Raw genomic sequence first — 19,507 nt, forward strand, 5'->3', positions numbered from 1 at the left:
ACAAGTTGTGGCCTCTGTAAAAACCGATATGTTGAAGCCGCCCTCAATTTAAGCTTCCTCTTCCCCATGATCTCAGCGACTGTGCAATCGCTTCCTCTTCCCCCACTATCTCAACGAAATAATAGTGCAAGGAACCGATGGAGGCATACGAGAGATTCGCGGAGATTTCTTCTTCTCCTTTTAAACACTGTCTTCCGCCTCAACCGCTGGAGTTGTTCACAACTTCGCATCATACACCGGTACAGTTGGCTATACGGGTGCCGCTGGTGAGCCACTCCAGATCGAGAAGCTCATCCATTCTGCAGTTTCTTCATCTCTCCTTTATTAACATGGTCTCGGGATGCCTCGCCGTGCTTTCATGGAGTGGCCGGATTGATCCTGTTTTCGTTCACACATTCTGCAGTTTCTCCATCTCTTCATTATTCATGGGGTTGTAGCTTACCTCACCATGCTTCCTTGGGTCGCCGGATTAACCCAGTTTTCTTTGCAGTCCATTCATGATTGCAAGATATGAAGCGGAACTGATTTTTCTGCTCAGGTTGTGTTAAGAGTTTTGCATGGAGATTTCGGCACTGGCTACGAACTTGATTTTGGTTTTATTATCCACTTAAGTTGGCCCTATAGAGCAGAGCACCTCTTCATTTGTTTAATGTATTGGTTTCTGCAATAATATGTGGCCACATTGGTCTGTACTGCAACAAGAGAAATATGTTTAGCCAGCTTCTACTTTCAGTTTTACGCTATGCTCAGGTTCTACATTAGGAATACGACTGCTCATATTTAGGTTAATACGTACCATTATTTGCCAAGGAGTTCATACAGCTACATATCAATTCTCCAATCTCCATCTTGGATAAGCTACAACGACTGATCAGTTTTTACCTTACACTTCTCTTCTCTCAGATAATTTCTTTACAAAAACATATTTGTTTATTATGGTTTGCTTTCAGCACGTATGAGATATATGAGACTTATCTACGACAGCAACCAGAAGGCGGTGCCATGGATTATAGGCACTGTAAATAAGAACATGTCACTGTGCATACAAAAGAACATTTGGTATAAGACTCGGCGCTCATGTTGATTTTAGCATTTTGGTGAATTGTATCAGGTTGATGGAAATCAAATATATTGTTCTAAGTCGTCATTTGATGCATTGATTTATATCTAAGTTTTATCTCTCTAAAACCTGGCAAACCATGATTATGACCACACTATATCCAAATTGTAGACTGTTGTCACTTCATAATCTTTTTATATATGTTATACTACACAATATTTATATGATATTCTAACATTTACTTTCTGCAATATATTATTTTTTTAAAGTCCCGCAGCAAAGCGCGGGGTATCATCTAGTTCAACTAGTTAAGATAACACATACTAGTAGCTTTGATGTTCAAATAATCAGCCACATTGCTCCAAACCAATACCGCATATGTTCCATAATATAAGACGTTTGTAGCAAACCGAGTCACTTTGCTAAAATGTTTCATATTAGTGAACGGAGCAAGTATTAATATTATATGCATTGCGAGTTTAAGTTTCCTCTCGTCCCGTTTGTACCAACCTCGACGAGTGACAACAAGTTGTAGGCAAGTTTGAAGAACATGCTCTGTTCCTATCCGCGTTCTTCTTCGACTATCTGAATTTGGTAGATTTTATTTTGTTCGAATACTTTTTTTTTTTGAGAATTTGGCAGGTGAGCTGCACGATATATTGATAGAGGAAGATTTGGCTCAGTTAATAAGGGAAACCGGGCCCAAAAACCATACAGAGCGGCCGAGTTTATAAGGAAAACCGGCCCAAAAACCGCACAAACATCGGAGCCTCATCACCCACACGAAACCAGACTACCGACGACCAAACACACACCACCAAACCCGGAGCCGCCGCTCCGACGTCCCCTGCTCGGAGGCGAGCCGCAACGCCGCACGGCAAAGACGTCTTGAAGCCCAAACTACCAAGGCGACCACCCGCAGACCACGAACGCCGCGCCAAAAGATCCGGGGCCGCCGCCCCGACATGCCAGCCACACCGACCGCTCCGTCGCGTAGGCCGGGCCGACGAGCTCGCTACCCACGTAGCACCAACACGCCACCCATGCCTTGATAGACCATGACCACACCCCATGGAGTCAAAGTTGCAAGACCTTCCGAGGCCGCCGCCTCGGCGCACGTCAGCCGTCCGGGGCCGCCGCCCCGGCATCCACTACCCCCGACAACAAGGCAACCATGCACTGGCACACATCTACCGCACCACGAGGAACACGGACTCCAAAAGCAGCGCCTTCAGGAAGGTAACGGCACAGTGTGTCGCCGCTGCTCGCTCCGAGGAGCAGAGGTTTTCACCCGGAGAACGCAACAACTCGTGACAGCAGGAGACCAGGCTCCTCGATGAAGCCCTCAGCAGGGGAAACGGTACCCAGGGGTACCGCCAACATCGGCACCAATGGTGCGAGGCTTTCGCCTGGAGCGTCAATGCTGACGACAGGCCCAACAGGCCATGGCCGTGGGCGTGGCGAGCCGCACAGAGGACCTTGTTGCCGTCCACCAAACGCCCAAACACACGCCAGAGCAGCGCGTCCCGGTCAGACCGCTGCAGATCAGCCGCCCACCGCCAAGCCCGGACACGGGCCCGCCGAAGCCCAGATCGGGCCCGACCGCTGCAACCCCGGCGCCTCAGCCAAGCCGGGGAGATCCCGCCGCCGCCATGGCCGGACGGGGCGCTGCAGACCGGACGGCGAGCCGCAGAGAGCAGCGAAGGCCGGGTCCGGCCCGCAAGCCCGCCGTCAGGGCCGGCGCGCAGAGGCACCACGGCGGGGACGGCGCGGGCGTGACGAGGGGGCGGCGACCAACGGGGCGGCGGCGAGCCCGGCGCGGCGGCGGCGAGCCCGAGCCGCGGGCGGCGGCGAGCCCAGCGCGGCGGCGGCGAGCCCAGCGCGGCGGCGGAGACCTCCGGGACCGGCAAGGCGGCCTCCCTCCTGAACAGCCATGCAGGGGCCCGAGAGGCATAGATCCCCGCCGCCCCCGTCCTTGGCGGCGCACGGCTTCGCCGGCGGCGGCCTCGGGAGGCGACGAGGAGGCTGGCCGAGGGTGGGGAAGGAGGCGGCGGGGAACTAGGGTTTCGCTCCCCGTCGCCTGGAGGAGACGACAGAGAGCATGTGCCACGTTTGTTCGAATACTTGCCGCAAAATTATCATAACCCATTGCAAGAGCAAAGAGGAGAGCAGGCAGAGAGGGTGAGATTGAGATTGAGATTGGGCTGGGCCTGGGCCGAGCTGCCCGTCTACTGAAATGGGAACGTCGCTCTCCTCCGCACCGCACTCTCTCCTCTTCGCCGTGGACGGGAGGGCGGGCGCGGAAACGGAAAAAAGCTAGCGCGAAACCGAGCAAAAAGACTCGAAATTTCTCCCGCCGCGCGCCTTCTTCTTACGGTTTCTTCTCTCCACTCCATCTCCGAGATCCATCCGCCCTTCCCATCCCATCCAAGCTCCCTTCCTCCTCTCCCAGTTCGCCGACCCCGGGAAGCGAGGCGGAGATCCCTAGGCAGGCAGGCGGCGCCATGGACACGGAGCCCTTCGACGAGGTGGACCTCCTCGCCCTCCCCACTTCCCCGGCCGTCGCCTCGCCCCCACGCCGCCTCAAGCGCCTCAAGAAATCATCCCAAACCACAGCCTCCGCAAAAGCCCCTCCCGCCGCCTCCCCGCCTCCTCCGTCCTCGCCGCCGGCACCAGCGCAGGAGACCCTAGCGCCGGTCCTCAGGGTCTCCCGCGCCTCCTCCTAACTCCTCCTCGCCACCGCCGGCAGACGAGGAAACCGTAGCCCCGCACCCAGGGTCTCCCCTTCCCCCTCCTCCCAAGAACCCCTCTCCGCCGCCGCCGGCGGCGGCGGCGCCAGATGCGGACGCCGTTGCGCCGGCACAGTCCTCGCCTCCCGCCCCGATCTCATCACCGCTCCCGCCGCCCGACACCGCCGAGGAGGATGACGGGCTCGACCCGCTCTTCTCGGACACGGCCGGCCTCGCGGGGTGGGACCCGTCGTGCTTCCCGACGGGGGAGGACGACGGCGACGAGGAGGAGGAGGTGCTCGGGGGAGGGCTCATCGAGGAGCTCCGGAGGGAGAGGTCCGCCAAGAAGCGGCTCGACATGGACGAGGGGGAAGAGGGCGGCGGCGGCGAAATGGGCGCCGAGCCGGAGGCGGCTGTGACGGGGAAGAGGAGCAAGAGGAGGAAGAAGGATGCGGATGGGGAGGGGAAGAGGAGGAAGAAGGATGCGGAGGGGGAGGGGAAGAAGAGGAGGAAGAAGGAGCCCAAGGAGACGGCTGGATCCAAGAAACGGGCTGAGAAGGTACGCGGTATTTCGACTGTTCTGTTTCCTCTGCTTCGGTTCATATGGTTGCATTTGTTCAGTTCGAATGGCTGTTAGCTTTTCTTGATGGGTGCTGTGTGGATTGATGTGCGCAGGAGAGGAGGGTGCAGCTTGATTCCATCCACGCCGAATCACAGAGGCTGCTGCGAGGTATACATGTTCACCTTGTGCATGGTTGGAATCTGAATGCGTGAGATTTTGTGTGTTGCCTAACAGTTTCTCCTTAATCTTGTTGTTTGTAGAGACAAGGAAGGCGTCGTTTAAGCCGATTGCGGAGCCGGTGTACAAGCCCATCTCTTCAGTCCTGGAGAAGATCCGCCTTCGGAAGATGGAGATTCTAAAAATGTCAGTTGTGTGGTTATTTTCCTGAGGTTATGCGATGAACACCATGATCGCCGGCTGATGTTATTTTTCTCCACCATGGTTTGCAGGTCAAACACTCCTGTTGAAGAAGAGGAGGAGGAAGAAGCTGATGACGCCTCTTCAGAGCCTGAGAATGATCCCGCTGAAGAGCCATGTGTGCCCGAGGTCAAGGAAGTGGGCTCAGATGACAAGGATGTAGAGAATGTGAGTCCTAATCCAGGTAGTTTAAACTGAGCTCAGTGTAGTCTCTGTGAAACTAAAAGGCTGCGTATCATTGTAGGATGGAGTTGGAGCAAATGCCGGTGGCCTGGATGACCATGTCAGCCCCCCTGAGGATGAGGTGATCAGTTGATCATTGCTTTCACTCGACTTGTATGCTGTTTGATGGTTGTACTGTACTGATGTGGTTGGCTGGTTTGCAGGATGCTTTGACTCGTGAGAAGGATCTTAATAACTCTGGTAGCAAATCTCCAGACAAGGTCAGTTCCCCTTCTCAACTGTGAAGTCATCTGCAGCCACAGTTTTGCACCATAATATGATATTTAGCTGCTCTACCATAAGCGGAATGCTTGAATTTTGTTTTATTTGTGTTAAAGTTTCCATTCAACTTCAGTCTTGCGATGTCACTGAAAGCATTGGTTTGATGATCCATATTGGCAACAAATATGCTTTGTGTTTTACTGTTGTCGAGGATTACATTCTGCATAATGCTATTCTTTCTATTTCATGGTTGCTGGATTCTCCAGTGTTTTGGTACTTTGGTTATTGGTTGTCCAGGGTTTGAAGTTATCTCACTGTAAAGCAAGAATGGAACATTATGTAAACTCAATGGTCGTGTAAAATAGATAATGATTACCAGACAGATAATGCATCTCTGGTTATAAAGTGTAAGATCTCAGTTATAATTTTGTGTAATGATTTGCTTTGTTGGACTGTTGGTTCTGCCAGGAACTTGTTGATAAGTCTCAAGATAATCATGAAGGCAATGCCCAACCAAGTGATGACTCCAACACTGATGCGGTAGATGAAACTCAATTGCCCCCTTCTTCAAGCCCTACGAAGAGTACAGATGATAGGTAAGCATGTTGCACCCTCCTCAGTCCATGCTACTTTCCAGCTTTTAGCATCACTAACTTATTATCTTCTGTAAAAAATAATTACCCCTTTTTGGGTCTATAGTAATTATCCACATGATAATTAATTATTACTCTACTATGTACTGTGCATAAATTGTAAAAAACTTGTTTTGGCTGCAGCATGACATATTTTTTCTTCCAGTAGCCTTACATTACTGTTGAATCAATAAATAACAGCATCCAGTAAACTTTATTAATAATGTTTGGCCACTGCAAACCATTTTCACATCCTTTTTGTACCCATGAAGTGTGCGATTCTTTCTCCTGACTCTTTTACTCACCGCAAGGGCCCTGTGCATTTGCATGAATTTTGTGCCTACTTTGTCTTGTATATACTGATGTGCTGCAAATTTTCTTACTAAACATTGACTTGTGTCATCTATCTGGATCAGTTCATCGGAAGATGAAGAAGACAATGACAAGGAGAACATTTATCCAGACACTCAGCAAAATGATGTGAACACCCATCAACAACCCCGACGAGGTCGTGCAGGTGATTCATCTGCAGATGCTGCTATCCTGAAAGACTTTCTAGATGTTGAAGCTGAGGAAGAGGATGATAGTGATGATGACATGATGAGGTTTAAGGACAATGAAGAAGAGGATGGCGATGATGAAAATGAGGTACTTACTGCCCTGATAGCTGCTGGGTTTGAAGAAGAAGAAGTAGATCACGAGAAACGCAACGCTCTCCATCAAAAGTGGCTTCAGCAACAAGATGCTGCTGAAACAAACAATGTCATTCAGAGATTAAAATATGGTCATCAGGAGAAGAAAAACTTGCCAGATGAAGATGACGATGAAGATGATGCTGAAGACTGTGAGGATGAATCAGAAAATGAAATGCCATATGACTTGACTCCAAATGTTGTGCGACAGAATTCTGAAAAAGCAAAACAAATGGTTGCCAAATTGTACACAGATGAGAATGACACTTATGAGCACTCTGATGATGAGGAAATAGAGGAGAATTTGGCCCGTCAACGTATTTCAAAGCGAGAAGTAAGTGCTGACACTTCTGAATACTGAGTTTCTTCAGATATGCTTGATAAATGATTGAAAATTTTATTTTTATAGTGTTCGTTCCTCCCTTGCTGTGCTAGAACAATACTTATTGACCATATGTGCTTCAGAAAAATGATGAGTGCTGTATATTCTCTATATTTAGGTTCATAATAGTTCATTCATATCTCCGTTGGAAGATGACAGTTCAAGGGAAATGTTTAGTCTGATAAAGAAGCTCAATATTGCTCCTCAACCCAAGAAGGGAAAGCAAGCCACATGTAAGGATTTCCAAATTTTCAGTCCATGCCTGCCTTCGATTGGAAACATGATTGGCCTACTAACTTCTTATTTTCCTAATGTTTTCAGCAAATCTTGAAATGCTTATGTTCGGAAGTAACAGCAACTCATCTTCAAAGGTGAATGATGACTGACACATATATTTATTTGCTGTCGAACTTCACAGATTTATGTTGATTAGCTGAAAGTTCTAACAGAAAATACTAATATGTGCAAAACATTATCCTCCATTATACCTAGTAAAATCTGGACTTAATAAAAATCTTGCATTCCTTTGGCTAGATATTTCTGTCATTATTTGTTAATATATGTGTAGTACAGGTGCTTCCATGTACTTTTCCTTGCCCACTGTTCTGTTATGGCCCTTTCATACTAGTAAACTTCTGTTGGAAGCCATAGCTGAGTTTTTCGAGACCGTTTCCCCTTCATGTTTGACTGTTACATGACAGTATTGTGTATATTCTTTGCAGTCGTCTTTTCTTGGCCGAACAACAAGTGGTCCAGTGTCATCTTCTCACAGATCAGTCTACAAAACCTATGTTTTTGGTCGTGACGACAGCAATAGCAACAGCAAGAGCTGCCTAGCAGCCTCTGAGAGTACTTCAGACATGGTAAGCTGAACAGACACTTGACTCCCTCGTCATTAATTTCAATGTGCTCTGAGCACCGAGTCTTCCATTCCCCATATTCAGAAATTTTCTCATGCCTCCTCTGCCATCCACTTCACAGGACCAGACGAATCCCAGCCAACCCAAGAAAGCGAAGTTCAGCAGTTCACAGTCGAAACCAGCCGCAACAGGCACAGGCTCCGAGAGTGGCTCGAGTTCAGGCGCCTCGCTGTTCGAGCTCCTGCGCAGATCATCTGTCGCTACCAACAAGCAAGAGCCCAGCCGCCCCGAAAACTTTGGCATCATCACCGAGAGTCAAGCGGTGCACCAGTTCTCGGCATTCAAACTGTCGAGGAAGTTTTCCAAGATTGGAGCAAGAAACTGAGATAGCCCTCCCTTTGCCCAATTTACCTTTGCTACCATGTACACCTGTTTATCACAAAGTGAAGTACAGTACATTTTTTTTTACGGTATTTCTCCGTAGTGTGCTTCCTCTTGTGCCCCTGCCTCTGCCCTGGACATATGTACACCGGGTTCTGTATCACATTATGTTCGATATAAGTTTATGTCTGTTTACTGTGCATCAGCTGGTCGTTCCTGAATGCAATTTTTTTTAAGGACTTCTGAATACAGTAGTAGCCAATATGGTTCTCCTGCTCCCTTGACCTTTTTTACGGAGTGCATTTGTATTTTTTAACTGAGTACATGTGTATTAAGTCGGCCACTTTGGGCCGATGCCGCCTATTTGGGCCGAACAGGCATTCATTGGCATCGTTGTCAGGTTGGTCAACCCCGGCCCAGTCTTACCATCCGCCTCAGCACGCGTAGAAAATTCTAGGGTTCAAATCAAATCGACCTTGTCCTCCTTGTCCTCGTCGTCTCCTCCTATCCTCTCGCCTCCCCAACAAGCAAACCCTAATTATCCATTGCCACGGAGCTGCAGCCAGCCAGCTCCTCCGCGCCGATTAAATCGAAGCGGGAGCTGCGCTTGCTCAGATTCAATCCAATCCAATCCTCCGGAGCTCAAAATTTCCCTATCGCCATCGCCGTCGCTCTCCCGGTAAGAAGATTTATCCGTTCAATTTGTAGCCGAATTGATGCTGAGAGCTGGAACCTCGCGTTCTTCAAATTGCTTTCCCCAATCCTCGGGCTGTTAATTTCGATTAAGACTTCAGAAATATTGCGTTCTAACCCCAGGATTTCCGCTCCCCTGGCCGCAGCAGGCAGGAGGTGATGAGATCTTCGGCCTCGATCCTAACATGCTAGCCGGCGGCGGCAGAGGCGGCGGCGGCAGCAGCAGCTCCCATCTCTCCCCCTCCTCCTCCCCGCACAGGGACCTCCTCGGCGGCGGCCGCGGGGGCCGGAGCTTCCTCTTCGGGAACACCTGGTTCATGCTCTCCGCGTACCCGGCCCGCCTCCTGCACACCGCCGACCGCCGGGCGCCCGCCGCCGCGTTCGTCGCCGCCATCCACCGCACGCCCCGCGCCCACGGCGGCACGGGCCAGAGCCTGCTGCAGCGGGGCATCATCATGGCCGCCTGCGGCTACGCGTTCGGGCGCGCCGAGCTCGGCGCCGCCAAGCGCCAGCTGGAGAAAAAGGACTCGTCCGCCGTGGGCAACCACACCTCCCGCGTCGTCGCCATGGGGTCCGTGGGGAGCGCCGCCGCCAGGCCGGACGTCTCCTTCAGGTACAGAGGTGTCGAGTACTGTAAGAAGGTCGGCGTGAGCTTGAAATGCCGCGAGCAGTGGGGGGCAGGTAGGGCGTTCTGGACCAATGCAGTTCGGCCGGGGAGGAAGCTGAGCTTCTCCGTTGAGCCGTGGGCTCGGGACTTCAGCACGTCGTGCGCAGCGCCGTACTCTGCCGGATTTACGGAGCGTCAGCTCACGCTGGATGAGGCGGTACAGGAGAAGAAGATGGATGACTCCACTGCTGCGTCTGATGAGTATGTATCCTGTGACTCCTGTTGCATCGTGTGCTATTCTAAAATTCGAAATGACTCTTTCCCCTGGGTAGGTTATCAAATAGATTCAAAACAGATAAGGAAATACAGGTTTAACTTCCATCAAATGTATCCTGATTCCTGTTGCATGTGCCATTACGAATTCCAAATAACTCTTTCCCCCGGAATAATTATTAATTTTGTTTAGAACAGATATGTGCATACATGATTAACTTCAACAAAATGTTACCTAGGGCATCATATTTGGTGGGCCGTTGTAATTCCATAAGAACTTCATGCAGTTTTGTGTTTGTTGGTCCATAATGTGCTAAAGCTACGAGTACTGTTGTGTATGTAAGCCATGAGGAATGCCTCAGAGTCTTGATATGTAGGCTTTTTTTGGGAACTGTTGATTGGTTGGTAACTGTTTGTCCATGCAATGCATGAATAATACCATTAGTCACCTGCAGTGTTGAGTTGCATGCTTACTGCTGTCTATATGCAAGTGCAAACATACAGATAACCATTTGCTCAGTTTGGGAAATTAAGTTAAGAATAGAACTAATGTGGTTATTTCGTGATAAGGCCATTTGAATTCTGCAACTGTAGTCATTGTCATTTGTCAATCATGTATTCATTATGGTATGTGTCCGATAATTCAAATATAGGTCCAGTAAAAGTACATTTACATGCCGTGAATTAGGTAACTGCAGATGGCAACAAGAAAGAACAAAATGTAAAAATTGGACAGGGACCAACTAGAATCGGTCAATCATTAATCATTACACACAAGCTCATCGCTTATTTACTAAATTGCTTTTCTTATCCTTTTATGTTGTTTCTTCTTTCTAGTGTCTTGCTAGAAGCATTCACAGTTCTGTTGTTTTCATCTGGTAGGAAGTGTTCTATTGTTTTTCTTGCGATTTGCTGTTGGTTGACTGGCATTTTCCTCTGTAGGAAGTCACCTGCTCCTCAGAAACTGAAGTTGCTATCAGGTTCTTGTTACCTGCCACACCCTGCTAAGGAGGCGACTGGTGGCGAGGATGGTCATTTTATTTGCATTGATGAACAGGCAATTGGCGTGGCAGATGGTGTTGGTGGCTGGGCAGATCACGGTGTTGATGCTGGACTATATGCAAAGGAGCTAATGAGTAAATCAATGGGTGCTATCAAGGATGAACCGGAAGGTGCAATTGACCCGTCAAGAGTTTTAGAAAAGGCTTTTGCAAGCACCAAAGCAAGGGGATCATCAACCGCTTGCATCATCACTCTTAAAGAGCAGGTTAGCCATATTTTCTGACTTTCCTAGTCCATTTTCTCAGTGTAGTCCTTCCATCGCCAATTTATCATCTTTCTGAGTAGAATAAACAAAAAAAATGTAACTATGTAGTTTTTTCTATATCATGTGTAGCACACTAAAGAACCTCCCACATGGTTCTGGGAAAAAATGAGTCATTATTGTGGTAGAACGAGGAAAGCTGAATTAGCTCATTTTGGTGCTCCTTATGCTATGATGGGCGGGGTATTCTTATCCAGTGGTGTCATAGTTACTTTATTCATATATCTTGTATCCATCTGTTTGGTTATGTATGAGTACTTTCATTCAAAGTAGAAAATCCTGGTTACAATTATTTCGCAGTCCTTATTTTTGCTAGTTTACTGATAGTTATCATACTATTCAAACTCGCAGGGTCTTCATGCTGTAAATCTCGGGGACAGTGGCTTCATAGTAGTCAGAGATGGCCACACTGTTCTCAAATCACCTTCGCAGCAGCATGATTTTAATTTTACCTATCAGCTTGAGAGTGGGGGTGGCAGTGATCTTCCTAGTTCTGCTGACGTAAGTACATCTCGACTTTCAGTGATTCTCCTAGATCTTTAGATAATTGTAGTGAGAACTCTGTAAAATTATTTTGCAAGTCTTTTACTCCGTCCAATTCAAAATAATTGCCCAAAAATGAATGTATCTAGACATGTTTTAGTATGTAGATACATCCATTTTTGAGCAATTATTTTGAATCGGAAGGAGTACTTTGTTGTATAGGCTGTACAATAATAAGTTTATAATGTCGAAATATGCCCCATGCTCAATTTTGCAGGTATTTCATTATCCGGTTGCTCATGGTGATGTTATTGTTGCTGGCACTGATGGGCTTTTCGACAATCTGTACACCAATGATATTATTGCCATCGTTGTGGAGGCTGTCAGGGGCGGGCTTGGGGCTCAGGCGACAGCACAAAAAATTGCTGCCCTTGCTCGCGTACGAGCGCTGGATAAGCACAGGAAATCACCATTTGCAGCTGCTGCTCAAGAGGCTGGGTACAGGTTCTATGGTGGAAAGCTTGACGATATCACTGTTGTGGTATCGTACGTGACAGGTGCCGTGGCTGCATGATGTGATTCTTCCATTTATTGTTGTAATGTAAATAGGCTGCCCCAAACAGATGGAGCTCTTATGCACCGGGGGGAGTAGATGCTCGGAATGAGACCGGGTTATTCAAATGTTAGGGGTCTCCTGACACCAGATTGCTTCCTGTTTTGGAGTCTTGAGGTTGCATTTTAGCAGAGGATCATGGCGAAAAACCATGCATATTGTATTCATTTAGCGCTATAAGAGATACTTCCTTGAAACAACCGTCTCTTCCTTGTGGATGAAGAATCTCATCGAGTGCTGGAAACACTTCTACTGTAGGCAGCGTTTAATGTCTACACTTTTATTAGATTGAACTTGTTATAGATAGTGTGTTGAAGTGTAATTTCAATGTTTACATGGGGAATTTCTGCCAGTGGTTGCGTTGAACTATTCTTTTTTGGCTTGGGGATTTCTGCCAGTGCTAGCATTGAACTAGTATTCTTTTTGTACAATCAGTGTTCAGAATAATACCACAAAACACTTCTCTTGGCTTGGCAGTGGTCTTTACTCAACACAGGAGGGAGCTTCCCACAGCAGAATCTCTCACCAGATCTGCAGGTAAATGCCCCAAATGTAACACCTTCACAAAAAAGAAGCTGCTCTTCTTCCACCAAGAAAACGGCTGCGCCACAAGCAAGAAGGGTTTATGCATCCGTTTCCTCAACTTCGTCACCATTGACTAGATTGCCACGAGGAGGAGGTTGGAAAAGAAAATAGAAGAAGAGAGCTAGACTGAATTGCCTTAAGAAAGGAGACGGTAACATAGGGGGCAAATTCCACTAGCACGATAATATAGGGTGGTATTGCCCTACATGTAGCTCTTTATTTTGAGAAAAATCCAAGTTCATATTTTGAAGTTTCAAAATAATCTGAACAAGAAATCCTAAATGTTGCCAATGATGTGTGCTACAAATGTGCAAAATCTGAATGTAATTTTTTTGTATTCTAGACTGCAAAAAAAGAGAAAATCTGACAAGTTTTATAGTCTTAAAATGTACACTATTCACTGTACTCAGATCCACACACTTGTCATTTTTGTGTAACCTAAAATCAGTTGAGATTTTGCACGTTTGTAGATTTCATGGTTGGCTACATCCAAGATCTTTTTTTCAGATTTTTTGAAACTTAAAAATATGATTTTCTCAACAGACCACCAAAACGGTACGGATAAGTTCTTATACATGTAAATAGTATAATCTGTCATCCAAATAGTTCTTACACTGTTAAAAAAAAGTTCTTATACATCTACCTCCGTTCTGAAATATAAGCCTCTAAAAAGGTTTATATTTTGGAACGGAGGTAATATTTATCTACACCTTGTTTTACAAACCTACTATCCATAACTAAGATTAGAACCAGGTATGCTGATGGAGCTCCAAAATAAGCAATTTCTGAGCTTCTGATCGAAATTCCAACCACTACCCCTTGCTGTCACTATTAGTAGTGTTGTTCTTCTGAAGTTCAACATTCCCACCATGATGTGCCTTTGACGCTTCAACCTGGATGCTCAAAGTAGTTACAACACTATGGCCCTCTGACTGCAGCAGTTTATCATCACGCCTCAGCATTTCGTCCTGCATCAGTTGGAAACCATTGGGACAATCAGAATTGAGATTGAATAATAAAGATGATACACTAAACCTCTGTTGAGGCGTCCACCGAGGGCAGAAAGGCGAGTAGAGGCGGTGTGTGGTATTCACCATTAGTCGTGTGTTTTCTGCCTCCATGGATTTGCAGTCCTTCTTAAGCTGGTCAAGTTCAGATCTGAGTGTGCCATTGCACGCAGTCAAGTCATTTACCTTCTGGGCCAGCTCTTCACATTCTTGCTGGTTAGTACAAAAATAATATAAAGATTAATCAGTATGCTGCAGAAGAAATGATTGTGGGCACTAACTTTTCCGATCACTGATAAGTACGATGGTGAAATTTATACCACTGACTATTGATAAGTTCTTATCATCTGCCAGCCTAGAGGATCGCGTACATTCTTGTCTTAACTTGCACAAACTGGATATGTTTCAGCTTCGGATTAATGATTACATTTACTTGATTATATTATGCTAGATTGCTAGTTATACCACGTTACATCCATAACTTATAAAGTCATGTATTTTGACATGAATGCAGAATTTACGTATAATGAAGCACGTATGAACACTACGCCATGTACTGAAAACGAGCCAGGTAGCCTCAAAATCTAGGATTGTCAGGTAAATTTTTTCCGTTCAAAGGAGTCCAGTATATTAGGCAGCATTGCTCAAGCAGCAGTAAAACGTATTGACTAAATTACAAATTTCGATGCCTGAGATGATCTCTGTTGGCCAATATTCGGAGATAGCATATGTTTCTATGAAACAACAGAAAATAACTGGGTAGTAGGGGAAAAAACTGAGAGAATAGGTCTTCCCCCAGTCCATTAGGCCGATAGTGACGGTTTGAGATATTATGACCATCATAACCTCATCTGGAGTATCTCATGTGTTGAAACCTGATGCAGGCCTAACTTAATAGTGCAACTTACATATCAAATACCAAAGTTGAAAGTACATTTTTTATTTTTGATGTGGAAGAGATTGTCCATTTTATACTCATAATTTAATTTTAGTATTTTACTAAGTTCACTTGTATAAGCATTCATGAGCTCACCAGGAAATAAATAAGAGTAGAACACACTGTGTAAAGTCACTTCCCTCCACATACGCACATGAAATTTATTGCCAGTACCTGTTTGCGTAATCTTGATCTCCTGGCAGAGTCTCTATTGGATTGTTTCCTTCTCTCCCTCTTCAATTCGCGTTCGTCCTATAAAAACAAGGATAGTTCAGGCATCCAGCCGGTCATGGGTGACAAAAGATGTAACTATAGATTAACATGTAATAACCAATTATGATATGCACAAGCATATTTCTGACCCAGGTGTTACTTTGTTAATACTCTGTATTAGATTGATTGCTCACCGAGGGTACAGCTGCCGTAATAAAATAAGATACTACCATTCCTATTCACCAGCAAGTTTAACGAGCAAAACTGAATCATGAGCACATAAACTCTGCACATTTTCTCTAAAGAGAGGTGTAGACTGCTGGTCATTCATGACAACTATCTGGGATTCAAAAAAAATAATAGCAATTACCACTAACTAACTGATTCTGCATAGGTAAACCATACCATCAGAGACAAAGAGCCGTTACTCTGGGAAGAAGCCGCATTCACCTCCCCCTGGCCCGAGGGCGTCACTACAGATGGAGAAGGGCTCCAGTGATCCATCCCAATATTCAAGGTTGGTGCTGCATTTGGGAGTGTCGCCCTGCCAGGTGCCGAAACCGAAAGCTTTGCCGCAGACCTTCCCTTTTCCACTGAAGGCGGCTCGGTTACCGGGTTCTGCATCGGGGCAGCCTGAGATGGCTCGCCTGAAAATTATGATTTATGAAAACACGCCTTTTTAGCTCATACATTATGCCTTGTAGGTAAAAAAATTATGATTTGTGACAACATACCTTCTTTATCTGCTGACTTTATCCTCTTTGTGGATGATGAGCCCTGGACAAATTACATGAGCACATATGAATCGAGTGAAACCATCAAATTCTGCATAAAGGAGGTATAATTTAGGTAGTAATGAGCAACGACGCACATTCTGATGAGCACCAGCATTCCCCTTCTCCGATGACCCCTGGCTCCCGGCATCGCCACTGTGCAGGCCACATAACAGCCAATTCCAGCTCAATCCACCCAGAAATTAACTGACCAGCAAGCAGCACAGAACCAGAATCTTACCTCCCGGAGCTGGAAGCGCCCTCGCCGGAAGGGACACGCCGTGCCTTCCTCTTCCCTTTCGTCGCCGCCGAGGCCGCCTCGCCGGCCATGTAAGGCACTCCCTGCACATGCCAGCACGCAGCAAACAGTTTCATACAGCTGACTATACACCAATTCCAACGCAATCGACACCCAACCGGAGTAGTGCGAATAAGTATGAATGGGAGAGGGTGCTCGGCATTCACCGCGGCCATGGACGCGTGCGCGTAGTACGCCGCCGCCGCCGCCGGGTGGTGGTACACGGGGAACGGCACCGGCGCGCCGTACGCCGCACCCGGCCCCGCCGACACCAGGCCGTGCTGCCGCGGAGAGAGAGGAAAAAATGATCAGAACTCAGGGCCCCACCATCGTCCGCCGTCGAGAGCGGCTCAAAGAAAGAGAGAGAGAGAGGAGAATCATGGCGTACCTGCTGCGTAGACGGCCACGCCGCGTACGGGTGGCCGGCGGCGGCGGCGTAGTACGCCTGCATCGAGGCGGCCCACTCAGCGTGCGCCTGCGGCGGCGGAAGGGTCCCGCTCCCACCACTCGGCGCCGGCGGCCGGTCGCCGCCGGACGTCGCGGAGGAGGACGACGCCATGGCGCGCGTCGCGCTCGCGATTGGATCGATCTGTAGCCCGGGCGGAGAGGGCGGGAGGGGACGGGAGGGGAGGCTGCCGCGCGCGCCGGAGAGCGAGGGGAAGCGGAAGCGGAAGCGGTGGCTCGCCGGCTCGCCGCTGGGCTCGGGTTCTAGTCCGTTCTGGTCGCTTCGGGGGAAGCCCGCGTGGGAGGCGTTGAGGTGGCACCGCGTCGCTTGGCGTGGGTCCCGCTTCGAGCCGGGCCAGAGGGACGACACGTGCGCGGCCGCGCCTAGCGTGTCCACGTGTTCGTGAAGGTCGGACGCGGTTGGCGGTGGCCGTGGATAAATTTTTATCCAAGGTGCCAGCTAGAAGATTCTAGCACATGATCGAAAGGCTACAAAAACTAACCTACAATAGTTACAGAGCAACACTATTAGAGTAGTCACAATAGAAAGTATCATACACTAATATCATACATATGATACTACTTTATGATACTAACCTAACAATGCATAGTATCATAATATAGTATCATAGTATTATCATATTTAATGTTTTATAGAATCTCAATGCAAATATGTGTACATGATGTGTTTGTTATTAAATTTTCTAGTTTTACGTGCTATGATATGGTATCATATTATGATATCACTCTCATCTCTCACCTCAATAATTGGTGTGCCACATCAGATTTTTGCCAACATGGCATGCATGATACTACTTATGATACTCCCAGTGTGCCTAGTCTTAGTCTGGTCATACTGCATAATATCATACTGTAGTATCATGCATATGATACTTATCTATGGTACTATTACTATAGTGGGTGGTATTATAGAGTAGTATCATAATCTTCTAAGTTTATTGTTTTATAGAATTCCAATACAAAATGTGTGTACAAGATCTATTTAGCATTAGCTTTTCTCGTAACATGCGCTATGATACAGTATCCACCTATGTTACTCTAATATTATCTCTCCTCATTAATTAGATGCCACATCAGCATTTTTGTGGGCCTAAGATGCATGATACTACCTATGATACTAGCACTATGGCTAGCCTTATTCTAACGTGGCTAGTTCTCAGTCGACTTAAAACTGATTTAATCTATGTGTAATTTATACGTAATAATAATAATAAAATATACAATTACATTTCCATGTATAATTTTTATGAGCACTAATCACAATACAAATCCAACAGCTATAGAATTTCTCTATGTGTTTGGTATCGTGAATCAAACAATCAACATAGAAAAACTAATTTTTGTTTTCTATATAAATCATCGAAATCTAAGACCATCCACTATATGCAACAAAAGCGACTCATATCGTGCCCGGTTCGATACATAGAAGAGCATCAATGCATGCTGTAATAAAAAAAAGCGACCCAAGTTCTTCATTCACTTCTATTCCACACAATCCAGTAAACAAAGGAGCAATGTGTCTAAATAGGCATGATAGATAGGGAAAAGAAAGTGTTTTCTTATAACATTTGGGTCTCACATCTGCTGCACAATGTGGTTCAATACATAGCAAAGGGACAAATTGATTTCTAACCCTAATATATTTTTTCTTGAACCGAACCCATATACAGGGCCGGCTCTGGCCCATGGCAAGAAGTGCGACGGCCCGGTGGCCAACCAAAATGGGGGCCCATTATTTCTGGCACGGTGCATATAGGAAAAGATAGAAGAAAAAAATTAGACCCATCTAGCAAGCACGCATCCTAAATTGGGCCCATTTATAGAATTCGCCGTGGGGCCCTCCAAATCCTAGAGCCGGCCCTGCCCATATAGTGGGTGGTCTAAGAGGCTCTTAAGGGCTTCTTTGATTCATAGGATTTGTAAATAAATTTTGTAGGATTTTGATTATATGGAAAAGTTTCTTATACAAATTGTTTGATTCATAGGAACACATCTTATAGAAATTAATCCTATAAAAATATTGTACTATAAATTCTATAGGAAAAAAAATATTAGGTCATACTTCATGGAAAAATTCCTTTGCTACGATTAAACACACTTCATCTTCCCATAGGATTCAAATGGGAATGACCGTCTCAATCCTATGCTTTTTCTATTCCTACTTTTTTCTGTCCTATGATTCAAAGGAGCCCTAAGTGAAATGGTGGAACAACTCCGTATTGTTCATAAAAAATGAATGCCTATAAAAGGCGATGGAATTTTTAAAGATTGACATTACTCTAGCAAAATATTTGACTATCAATGCTTGTTGCGTGTGAATTCCATATTTCCTTCGTTACATGAAACATGCCTTATAACTTTATCTAAATTTGGATGTATATAAACAATATTTAACATATAGGTACATTTAAATAAAAAAAAGTTAAAACATGTTTCATGGAGTGAATGGACTGGAGGGTGTACTAAAGAATATGCATAAAATTCTTCCATCATAGTTTTCTTTTGCGTTTGCGCATCTTTTACGGGTTAATTTTGTTTCTGCTAAGTTGCTAAACACATGTTTTGTAGTTCTTTTTTTGCGAAAATTTCACTGATTTATTAATAATCATCATCAACAGTATAAAAAGTAATAAAAATACAAATAGGTTATTGGACCACCTAGCGACGATTATAGAGACTAGCATGAGTCGAAGGCGCGCCGTCGTTCTCGCCCCTCCACCATCGGAGCTAGTCAAAGCTTATCATAATAGAGTTTGTTGAAGTAGATAGAGGGAAAGTCGTCGTGCTAAGACGTCAAAGGACCAGTACACCAGAGCATCAACCACCTCCAATGATGATAGCCGTTGACCTAAAATCACACCAGCGAACACGAAAACCGACCGGATCCTAGGAGATCCACCGGACACACGATTCAAACGACCTCTACCGACGCAACACTAAAACAAGGATAGTGCGAAAAAACCTTCTTCGAATTTAGGACGTAGCTGCCACCTCACCATCAATTATGCTGTTATTAGAGCATCCCCACTCGTTGGCGCTCCCCACGCCCAAATCCGGCGATATTTTCGTCCGGATTG

At 46.3% G+C, this 19,507-nt stretch overlaps 3 protein-coding genes across 4 annotated transcripts; 2 read left to right on the forward strand and 1 right to left on the reverse strand.

Moving 5' to 3' along the window:
- Positions 1-3,564: 3,564 nt before the first annotated feature.
- LOC124700960 (glutamic acid-rich protein) lies at positions 3,565-8,163 on the forward strand. Its single transcript, XM_047233027.1, is given in 13 exon segments — positions 3,565-3,762; positions 3,764-4,348; positions 4,465-4,519; positions 4,612-4,714; positions 4,801-4,955; positions 5,020-5,072; positions 5,155-5,211; positions 5,681-5,808; positions 6,261-6,870; positions 7,037-7,151; positions 7,240-7,289; positions 7,641-7,781; positions 7,900-8,163. Coding segments are annotated over 13 exon segments (2,514 nt in total).
- A 455-nt stretch (positions 8,164-8,618) lies between these two features.
- On the forward strand, positions 8,619-12,580 carry LOC124704642 (probable protein phosphatase 2C 80). Of its 2 annotated transcripts, none has more exons than XM_047236915.1 (5): positions 8,619-8,838; positions 8,999-9,720; positions 10,675-10,999; positions 11,408-11,557; positions 11,817-12,580. In XM_047236915.1, the coding sequence occupies exons 2-5, from the start codon at positions 9,038-9,040 to the stop codon at positions 12,111-12,113; spliced, it is 1,455 nt and encodes a 484-aa protein (XP_047092871.1). In that variant the 5' UTR covers positions 8,619-8,838; positions 8,999-9,037; the 3' UTR covers positions 12,114-12,580. The 2 variants fall into 2 exon arrangements, with proteins under 2 accessions (XP_047092871.1, XP_047092872.1); XM_047236916.1 differs by having other exon boundaries at positions 9,002-9,720.
- Positions 12,581-13,323: 743 nt separating this feature from the next.
- LOC124700961 (DNA-binding protein EMBP-1-like) lies at positions 13,324-16,524 on the reverse strand. The gene is made up of 9 exons (XM_047233028.1): positions 16,354-16,524; positions 16,133-16,246; positions 15,909-16,009; positions 15,766-15,823; positions 15,629-15,671; positions 15,300-15,541; positions 14,856-14,933; positions 13,832-13,957; positions 13,324-13,705 (listed from the first exon to the last, which is right to left on the reverse strand). The coding sequence occupies exons 1-9, from the start codon at positions 16,522-16,524 to the stop codon at positions 13,550-13,552; spliced, it is 1,089 nt and encodes a 362-aa protein (XP_047088984.1). The 3' UTR covers positions 13,324-13,549.
- Positions 16,525-19,507: the final 2,983 nt, after the last annotated feature.

The sequence above is a fragment of the Lolium rigidum genome, chromosome 3 (genome assembly GCF_022539505.1).
Source record: "Lolium rigidum isolate FL_2022 chromosome 3, APGP_CSIRO_Lrig_0.1, whole genome shotgun sequence".
NCBI lineage: Eukaryota > Viridiplantae > Streptophyta > Magnoliopsida > Poales > Poaceae > Lolium > Lolium rigidum.